A 9,910-nucleotide genomic window follows, 5' to 3' on the forward strand; every position below is an offset into this window, starting at 1 on the left:
GTGTGCCTTAGGATGCTACCTTTTCTCATTCACTGTTTTGCACCAAATCTGAGTCTGTGTTCCACCTGGATTTGTAGCCATTTCGACCATTTCCATACTATGCATAATGTCACTTATTCAGTCTGGTTGTAACTTAAACAGAGCCAAACTATAAATCATGTGTAGAGCTTCACCTGGACTCTGCTCCTTACCCTGCATAGAATGTAGCTTGTAGCTGCTACCCTGAGCACTTAGCTGGCAAAAGCTTGGAATGGTTTCCATTGTTATTATCCCTTATTTCCTCCCTTTCCATTTCCCACTCCCTTTATCTGTTTTCCCCTTAGATGCTGACATCAGAAGGAACACTGCCTCAAACAGCAAATCCTTCACTTCCTCCCAGTCTTTGTAAGTACTTTTTTCTTTCTTTTAAATAAAACCTGGGGTATGTGGAGAAACAAACCCAGTTCTTGGGATATGGAGGGGAAAGGCCATAGAGGAAGCATGCAAATTCACAAAGAGACAAAACAAAGTGATGGGCCTGCCTGATGGTGGTGGTGAGCCCCCGGCAGTAGAGCAGAAGATCATTGGTTCAAACAGGGTGGGCTCTAGTGGAGGCAAAGCTCACAGTCTGGATTATTCCTTCTCTGCTGACTTTGATTATACCAGAGGCCCCCAGAAGATCAGATCCGAAAAGAGAGAGCAGTGATCCTGATTGCTGATTATGAAATCAAATTGAACTGGTTTCACATTGTAGATCCAACCAGGGGAAATAGTCCCCCGTTCGGGAGCAACAAACAGTCCTTTATCTTTCACAAGGCAGTTTGACTCAATTTATTTTGTAAACCCATGTTATAGCCCCCGTTTTGCAGTTAAAGAAATGGGAGTTTAGAGAAAGGAAGTGATAGAGAATCCCTAACTAGCATTGCCATGTAATGCTATTTTTTTAAGTTTTTTTTATTATTTATTTTTGAGAGAGAAAGAGACAGAGTGCAAGTGGAGGAGGGCCAAAGAGAGAGGGAGACACAGAATCCAAAGCAGGCTCCTGGCTCTGAGCTGTCAGCACAGAGCCCAACATGGGGCTCGAACTCACAAACCGTGAGATCATGACCTGAGCTGAAGGTGGACACTTAGCAGACTGAGCCACAGAGGCGCCCCCCCTTTTTAAAATTTTTTTTTTATTATTTAGCCATGTAATGCTATTAAGTGGGATTTGAGCCTAAGTCGTAAGACCATAAGGTCAATATATTTTCCTCCACACATGTATCTGAAGATGATGAGAAAAGAAGCCAGGCAGACTGGGGGTACTGTGAGTGTTCTCAGCTCAGAAGTCACAGGGTATAGTATCAGTTCCTGGAGGGCGGGCTCCCATCTTCCTGTATTTTCTCTGCTCAGCCTTCCCTGCATCTCCTTTCCAGCTCCCACTGCTTCCTACACTCCACATCTGCAGAGGCGGTGGCCATGGGACTCCTGAAGCAATTTGAAGGCATGCAGCTGCCAGCTGCCTCAGAGCTAGAATGGCTGGTTCCAGAGCATGATGCCCCTCAGAAGGTAGATTTCTTCAGCTTTTTTTCCTCTACCCACTGTCCAGCCCCACGAATCCATGAGCGTCTCTGATGCTTTTCTCCTCTGTCACATGTCCCCAGTCTAGAATGAGCCTTAGTGTTTCCTTCCTCGCTCACAGAAGCCACTTGTTACAAATGTGCTGAGTGAATAAATGAATGAATGAAGAAGATATGCTTGCCTGGGTTTTCCCTAGCAGTAGTCAGAACAGGAGATAATAGCTCCTTCATTGTCCTTATTCCACATGACTGCTTACTTAGACCCAGAGGTGGAACTCCTGTATTGTGACCACCTTTGAGACACTGTGAAAAAGTACATTGTTCATAGTCTTCTTTGCTCTATAGTTGAGTAAGGCATGAAGCATCTTGGCATAGCAAGGGTCCTGAGGTGGCTTCAGGGACAGCATCAGCAACGGGTGCCATGCCACTGGAATGCTTTTTCTGTTCTTTTTACTTATTGGAACACAAGGTCCTCACTTGTAGTAGCCTGGTGCCTCAATGATTTATTCTGAGGGCCAAGGTTGCGTGAAGCCTTTACCTGAGATGATCCTGACACCTCTTTGATTAATGTGTTTCTGTCATGACCAAAGAGTCAAGCATGTTCTCCCAGACCGTCCCTGTTGGACCAACCTGTGCTTCTCTCCTGCAGCTCCTGCCCATCCCTGACTCACTGCCCATCTCACCAGATGACGGGCAGCATGCAGACATCTACAAGCTGCGCATCCGTGTTCGTGGCAACCTGGAGTGGGCTCCACCCCGGCCTCAGATCATTTTTAATGTTCATTCAGCCCCGACGTGAGTAGGCAGTGTCTGTGTCCTTTGGAAAATGGATATATCTTTGGGTTGTCAGGGCAGTCTCCTCACCTCTTGTCTCTGCCTCCAGCTGTAGCTCCCACACAATTCTGTTCACTTAAAGGCAGAGAGTGAAGATTATGCATCTTGTCGCAAGTCTTACTCCTGATCTTCCTGTTGCTTCCCAGAGATAACCGGGAATGAGGTCTTTTATCACTGGCCTTCCCGACCTGTTGTCTTCCTCCCAACAGTCTTGTGAGCTTACTGGTGTTTCTTTCTTTCTTTCTTTTTAAAAAAATTTTTTTAAGTTTATTTATTTTTGAGAGGCAGAGAGAGAGAGAGCAAGCAAGCAGGGGAGGGACAGGGAGAGAGGTAGAGAAAGGGAATCCCAACCAGGCTCCGCACTGTTAGCACAGAGCCTGATGCAGGGCTCGAACTCACAAACCATGAGATCATGACCTGAGCTGAAACCAAGAGTCGGATGCTTAACCAACTGAGCCACCTAGGCGACCCCTGTTTTTTTTTCTCGTAAGATAGATGATTGCCTTTCTTTCCTCTTGTTCTCTCCTCTGTCCTGTTTCTCATCTCTTATATTTGTACATGAAGTGTGGTTCATTTGTTAGGGACTGTCCCTGCCTTGACCTAAATTCTAACCTAGTAATCCTCGGTTTGAATTGGTTCTCCCAGTGGGTTCTTTTTATCCAACTCTAAAAAGCAGTAGGTGAATTCCCTACTCTTGCCATACGTAACAAGAGCCCTGTGTTTGCCTCCTTATCCTTTATACCCCAGAGGCCTCCTGTGGCTGGTATTTGCCAAAGCCCTCTCCTTCCCTTCTCCTCAGGAGGAAGATCGCTGTGGCCAAGCAGAATTACCGCTGTGCAGGGTGTGGCATTCGGACTGACCCCGGTGAGCATCTTCTCTGACCCCCAGTCCGCCTCCAATGACTGTGCCCTCTCACACCCTTGGGGCTGGTCAGAGAGGCTGTGAGAAGAGGCAACAGAGCAGAACTGGGAAAGGGAAAGAAGGGGCCCAGACCCGGAAGGTAGGGCTGTGCAGGATTACTGGCAATCAGAGGGAAATGATTTCTGGGGGCCCGTTACCGACATCGTGTACCAAAGAAAACTGGGTACTCTGGGCCAGGTTCTTGGAATCTGGATCTTACCAACTCTGCCAGAATTTGTTTCCTCAGTGGCCTTCAGAGAGGGACACAGAAACCCACTCTGTGGGTTTCCTCTAGCTTTGGGAGCACAGAAATAGATGGAGACCAGTGGCCATCCCTTTCTGCTCTTTGAAAAGGAGCAAGAGAGCTGCCTCACCAGCTTATAGATGGGAAAGCCACATCTGACCTTTGACTTTCTGGTTTTTCCAGATTATATCAAGCGGCTGCGGTACTGTGAGTACTTGGGCAAGTACTTCTGTCAGTGCTGCCATGAAAATGCTCAGATGGTCATCCCCAGCCGGGTTCTGCGCAAGTGGGACTTCAGCAAGTACTATGTCAGCAATTTCTCCAAGGACCTGCTCATTAAGATCTGGAACGATCCTCTCTTCAATGTGCAGGACATCAACAGTGCCCTCTATAGGAAGGTCAAGCTGCTCAATCAAGTCCGGGTAAGATCCTTGAAAGGCCATATCACAGATTACCCTCCTCATCCCTCATCCCCACCCTCTGTTCATGCAGCCTTTGCTAGGATCACGACATTTCTGTCACTGTGTCAGAGCTGTAACCATCTCATTACTCACACTTTCTCTACATGCTTTCTCAGACTCTTGTCATTTCTCACCTGTCTAGTTAGAGCCTCAAACCTACTAATGGCAGGTCTGAAGCCATAGATGGCACTCAGTGACAAAAGCAGGAGTTTTCCCTGCACTGAAAATATACTGAAGGGAGAATAGGGTATCAGGTGGGAATTTCAAATTCTGGATTTCTCAGTGGCTTCCAGTTGTGTACGTAATTTGGGAGCACAACCCAGCAGAGGTGCCCTCCCTGACTGGAGGTCATTTTGAAGCAAGTTATTGAGTTACAGATGTAGAGAATAGTTTGGCTCTGGCTGCTGCATGCAAAGCTTCCAGACCTCCAGGGTTTAAAGGTACTGGTCATTCTAATAATTGTTTCTTTCCTCTTCGTACCTGCTCTTACCCCCCACTCACCACCACAATGTCTTTCTCTTCAGCTGCTGCGGATCCAGCTGTATCACATGAAGAACATGTTTAAGACTTGCCGACTGGCCAAAGAGTAAGTCTCGTGTGGAGGCCAGACGCCTCTTGCTGGGTTAATGTCTCTGAAACAGACACGCCCCAGCAGTTGTCCCTTGTTGTGTGAAGAAGGAAAGTAGAGAGATTTGTAGAGAATTCCAGAAATGGTCAGCAAAAAGCCTGCAGCAGTTGAGTGTGTCTGTATCCTCTCTGGAAGGGAACTCTGTGGTTGTTCTGTCAGGCCAGACCTGCCACTCTTTGCAAGCTGGCATGAATCACTGTGCAGGAAGGTATAAAAGTCACTTCTCACTCACATCTAGTAGTGTGGAGGGTCCGGAGTGGTCTGGAACTCCTAGGCTGGCCGAACACTGCCCACCCTCATCGACTCTGTCTGGGCCCTTCTTTTCCCTATCCTGCTTCTGGATAGTACAGATCCTTCTACCTTGATGTTCCACACACAATGTTCATTTTCTTCTTCTTCTTCTTTTTTTTAAGTTTATTTATTTATTTTGAGAGCAAGAGAGACGTGAGGGTGGGGGCAAAGAGAGAGAGGAAGAGAGAGAGAATCCTAAGCAGGCTCCACAGTCAGCATAGAGCCCAGCATGGGGCTCAAACTCAGGAACTGTGAGATCATGACCTAAGCCAAAACCAAGAGTCGGATGCTTAATCGATTGAGCCACCCAGGTGCCCCCAAAATGTTCGTTTTCGGCTCCTACCTACTTCCCCTCATTTTCTGTAGGCTTCTGGATTCCTTTGACACAGTTCCAGGCCACCTGACCGAGGATCTCCACCTATACTCGCTGAATGACTTGACTGCAACCAGGAAGGGAGAGCTGGGGCCCCGGCTTGCTGAGCTCACCAGGGCAGGGGCTGCCCACGTAGAGCGATGCATGGTAAGATAGTCTCACTTTATCATGTGACTGGACTCTTGCTTAGGGATACAGGGAGTGGGATGGACCCAAGTTCTTGCCATGCAATTTCAGGAAGTTGAAATGGCCTGTCAACACTGGGAGAAAAACTGGGTAGGATTGCTGTTCCTGGGATTGGTGAACAGCTAATTCATCCAGATCTAAAGAACCTGAAATCAGAAGAGGATGTGGTGCTGGCACTGCCCCTGGGTAAGGGCAGGACTAAGCAGGCCTTCAGTGTAGAATTGTCCTGATGTGGGAGGAGAGAACCCTGAATTAGAATCTGGAGAGGGACTGGGTCTCCCTCCACTTTATCATTCTCAAATTACTGTGACCAACGGAAGTACTTTGCCCTCTCTGCAGCAAGCCTCAATTTTCTTGTCTGTAACATGAAGATAATAATTAATAGCCCCTGCCCTTTCCTCTCAGTAGTTTTGAGAATTGACAAAATAATTTACATGAAAGCATTTTGTAAACTTCATTCTATAGATGCAAGTTATTATTGTCCTTGATATACTCAACATGCCAGAAATTCAGAAGTTCCATTTTTAGAATTTCCCATCTTAGAATATGCCCAGTGTGTGTTCCTGTGACAGTCCCAGAATTAGAGCTCAAAATAGGGCATATGTAGAGATCCTGTATAGTGGGGGGAATTGGAAAGGTTTTGCTATAACCTGATTCAAGGCTGGGTGTTATTTTGGAGAAATGCCCTTGCCATCACATTTTATGTTAATTGGCTGTGGTTCCTATTTCAAAATAGAGTCATCACCCAGCCTGGAATTCTGACTTTAGGAAGCCCCTTGTGGCATCATCCCTTCTTTCTTTACAACTCTGCATTGTGAACCACTCTCGTGGTTGCAGTTTCTCAAACTCATGCTCCCTTGTCTCCATCTTAAAGGTTTGTCTAACACTGCCCAGTCCTGGCCCCAGTTTGGCTGTCATGTCCAGCGGGTCTCTTCCCAGGAGGCGGGAGAACCCCTTAGGGCCCACTCAAGTCTTCTTTATATTTTGCCCCATCCCCCACTTGGGTTCATCCTCTTGTGCCAGTTCCTGGTTTGCTGCCCCTGATTTTGCTGCTTGTCCCTCTCCCCCCACCCCAGCTCTGCCAAGCCAAGGGCTTCATCTGTGAGTTCTGTCAGAACGAGGATGACATCATCTTCCCTTTTGAGCTCCACAAGTGCCGGACCTGTGAAGGTAAGTACTGGTCCGGGTGTGGAGTGGGCAAACCAGACTGAACACGAAGCTCATTTATTTCCCTCAGCCGTCCCTATTAGGAAGAGTTCAGTTTGTCTCAGAAACTCCCTGTTTTCACCGCAGGTGCACCTAGCAGTGGTGGCAAGAAGGGGCTGTGGCAGTGATTTACTTCTGGCTTGAGATAATACAAATAGTTTTCTCTTTTTTTTTTCACCTTCCCTGAATAGAGTGTAAAGCGTGTTACCATAAGGCTTGTTTCAAGTCTGGAAGCTGTCCCCGCTGTGAGCGGCTGCAGGCCCGGCGGGAATTGCTGGCCAAACAGAGCCTGGAGTCTTACATGTCAGACTACGAGGAGGAACCCACCGAAGCCTTGGCTCTAGAGGCCACCGTCCTGGAGACCACCTGAAGAAAGCACATTAAGCCCTCTTCTAGGCGCTAGGGTCACACATAATGCAGAACTGAGCCACCCTTTTAAGGACTTTCCCCACTTGGTTTTTTTTTTTCTTTGATTATTATCATCATTTTTTTTTATGACTTATCTAACGTCCATGTGTAATCAACCTTTGTTAGGTTGGTGAGGTCCAGTCTGTTGTGACAATGTGTAGGTACCGGGTATTTCCATCAGAACTGACACACAGGTCCTTAATGTGAAGCTTCTAGTGCCTCTGTCAGGGGAGTGGACAATGAGACCCAGTGCTTCTGACATCCATGGCCTTCTCCACTTGGACCAGATCCGGTTTCAGCTGCATTTCAAGTATCATTTCCAGTTTTATTTTGTTTTAGTTCTGGAGCTTCTGAGTCAGGCCTTTCTCAACCAACTCACTTCTCCTTTGCTGCTGAAATAGGAGGACGGAGTTTTCTCTCTCAGTCCTGAAATAGAGTCAGACTGCACCCTGAGGAGAAGCATTAGAGGATGGGAGTACATCGTGGGCATTCTGTCCAGCTTATTTAGGTATTTTTTAGGCCATGAAAGCAGCATTATTACCTGGAATCCTCAGAGACCTCAAGGAGTCCACCATATGACCTCCTTGTTTGAAGTATTCTAGGCAAAGATGATGTCACAAGCTGACTTTCTTTACCCTGGTGGGCTTGAAGCAAAGAAACAGAACTGATACTTAGGCCAGACCCCTTCACAGCCTTACACCCAGCATAAGTGAGGCCACAGCTCTGTTGCTTAAGGAGCATTTATTCAGTCAGAGGAGCTGTTGGCCTCCTCTTAAGTGATAAGGTCTCTTTTTTTCAACCTAGCTCTGGTGTATATATGATCTTTCAAGCTTAGGCAAGTCCCTGATGCCATCCTAAGTTGAGGACAAAAACTCTATCCGCCATCTTATTTGTGGGTCTCTTGCCACTGTGCCCACTGTTACGTGGTCATTTTGGTTCTGAGTAAAAGTATGGCCCAACTCCATTCTCATCCCCTTCCTGCAACAGAGTTGGGACCCTCCCTGGTGGATGAACTCTTACCTTTGTTTCTTTTGTTAAAGTTGGGGTAAGGGTGGGGAAGCTTTCTGCTATTAGTGGGGTTAGGGAACTTGGCAATTTGTGGACATGAATGTGAGTGTGAATGTTCCTGTGTTCTTGGAATAACAAGAGCCTTTATGCCTATTATGCACTGAGCCGTTTAGCCTGGTGATATCCATATGTTCAATCATTCTTTCCATATTACTAATTTCAACACACACATACCCTTTCTTAAGATGTGTGTTTCTAGGGGACCGTGATATGTTTGTGGTGTTCTTTAAGTTGCTATAGCTCCTGACCTCTACGTATAACACTGGTCAGGGTTACTGTTCTGAAGGCTGGCGGCTCTGTGAACAAAAGCCCACCGCGTTTTGTTTTGTTTTTGTTTTTGTTTCATTCTGGGACTGACTTCTTGTATACCTGTCTTTCCATAGTTGGTTGCTAATAGAAAAAACTTGGTGTAGATGCTACCCCAAGAAGCCGAACAGAAAGTAGCACATGGTTGGTGGAAGCCAATGAGTGCCTGAGCTGGAGGCACCCAGGAGTCTCACAGGAAGTAGAAGGGGCAGGAAGGAAGTGGCCAGAGCTGAGGCTCCACCAGGGCAACAGGGAGCAGGGAGGAATTGACGCATGGCATTGATCTCTCTGCCTCGGACTTGGGATCGGGCTGGAAGACCCTGAGCTTGTTCTCCCTTAGTTTATCGGGAAGACTCTGAGAGCCAAGACTTCCAGCCCAGCCCAGTTTTGAAGGGCTGACTAGGAGCCTTGTCCTACCTAGGAGCTTTGGGAATTGCCCCACAAAACTCAAGGCTTACTAAAGGTTAGGCCTCAGATTCAGACTCAGGGGTTTGTAAAAAATGGTGAACTCTGCTTCTAGTTGTGGTACAAATTACACATCCAGCTCCTTACTCCAAGTCACTACACTGGAAGAGAGATGCACTCTCATTATTGTTCCGCCTGTTTCATATTAGCATAGGACCAAAAGATGGAAAACGACACTTTCCAAAGTTGAGCTCAGCAGTCTTACATGCTCCTGGTTTTTCACTTATTTTTCTCCACCTTTCACATTCCATCTCTTTAGATTGCGTATCTGTTTTAGTGACCCTGACACTCTGCTGTCATCACTGTCCAAATACCCATTTATTTATTTATTTGAGAGGAAAGAGTATGGGATATTTTGAAAGCACTTTGCAACTAATACCAGTATCTGAAATCCCCTGCTGTTGTGGGGAAAAGCTTTGAATGCACTGAAGAGAGTTCTTTCTGAATGAAATGGGAGGGAAAAAGTGTTCTTTTTTATAAATAAAGGGAAAAAAGTTAAACGTTTGCTTGCAAGGTAGAGACAAGATTCAAGACATTGCAGAAGAGTGGAAGGCAAATATTTTCCACTTAAATGAGGCTGTTATTGACTTTCTCTGCCAAGGCTTTAGAGTTTTTGTTAAATTAACATAAAAGGAGCAAGAGTCTATATAGAGATGTTCTGTTCATGTGCAACTTGTGTTCTGAACTGGATTTCTATTCACTGTAATACATACACAGCCTAACAGTTCATTGTCATCTTTAATAAACTAAGGAAATAAAATTCCTGCCTTTTATTTGTCCACCTTGACTATCAGGAAATGGTTTTGAGTGTTTACTATAAAGCAGGCATGTCTGAAAATTCAGGAGGTTTCTGAGTCAAGAAAAGTGGGTCAGAATGCATCATCACTGACTTGTTATGTGACCTTGAGCAGATCACTTTGTTTCTCTGGATTTTTTTATTCCTTCATGTATAAAAGACGTGGGCACAGTCATTACCAGTGCATGAGGTGTGCCCCTTACCCA

General features: G+C 46.2%; 1 protein-coding gene across 10 annotated transcripts in view; it reads left to right on the forward strand.

Moving 5' to 3' along the window:
• RUBCN (rubicon autophagy regulator) overlaps positions 1 to 9,668 on the forward strand; it is a 58,246-nt gene extending 48,578 nt beyond the window's left edge. For all 10 annotated transcript variants that reach the window (XM_043594405.1, XM_043594409.1, XM_043594406.1 and 7 more), the window contains 9 exons: positions 324 to 384; positions 1,395 to 1,527; positions 2,188 to 2,333; positions 3,172 to 3,236; positions 3,700 to 3,938; positions 4,502 to 4,563; positions 5,263 to 5,416; positions 6,532 to 6,625; positions 6,853 to 9,668. In XM_043594405.1, coding sequence (XP_043450340.1) covers positions 324 to 384; positions 1,395 to 1,527; positions 2,188 to 2,333; positions 3,172 to 3,236; positions 3,700 to 3,938; positions 4,502 to 4,563; positions 5,263 to 5,416; positions 6,532 to 6,625; positions 6,853 to 7,031 — 1,133 coding nt within the window. In that variant the 3' untranslated portion in view covers positions 7,032 to 9,668. The remainder of the gene's footprint in view (positions 1 to 323; positions 385 to 1,394; positions 1,528 to 2,187; positions 2,334 to 3,171; positions 3,237 to 3,699; positions 3,939 to 4,501; positions 4,564 to 5,262; positions 5,417 to 6,531; positions 6,626 to 6,852) is intronic.
• The last annotated feature ends 242 nt before the right edge of the window (positions 9,669 to 9,910 follow it).

This window comes from Prionailurus bengalensis, chromosome C2, assembly GCF_016509475.1.
Source record: "Prionailurus bengalensis isolate Pbe53 chromosome C2, Fcat_Pben_1.1_paternal_pri, whole genome shotgun sequence".
Classification (NCBI taxonomy): domain Eukaryota; kingdom Metazoa; phylum Chordata; class Mammalia; order Carnivora; family Felidae; genus Prionailurus; species Prionailurus bengalensis.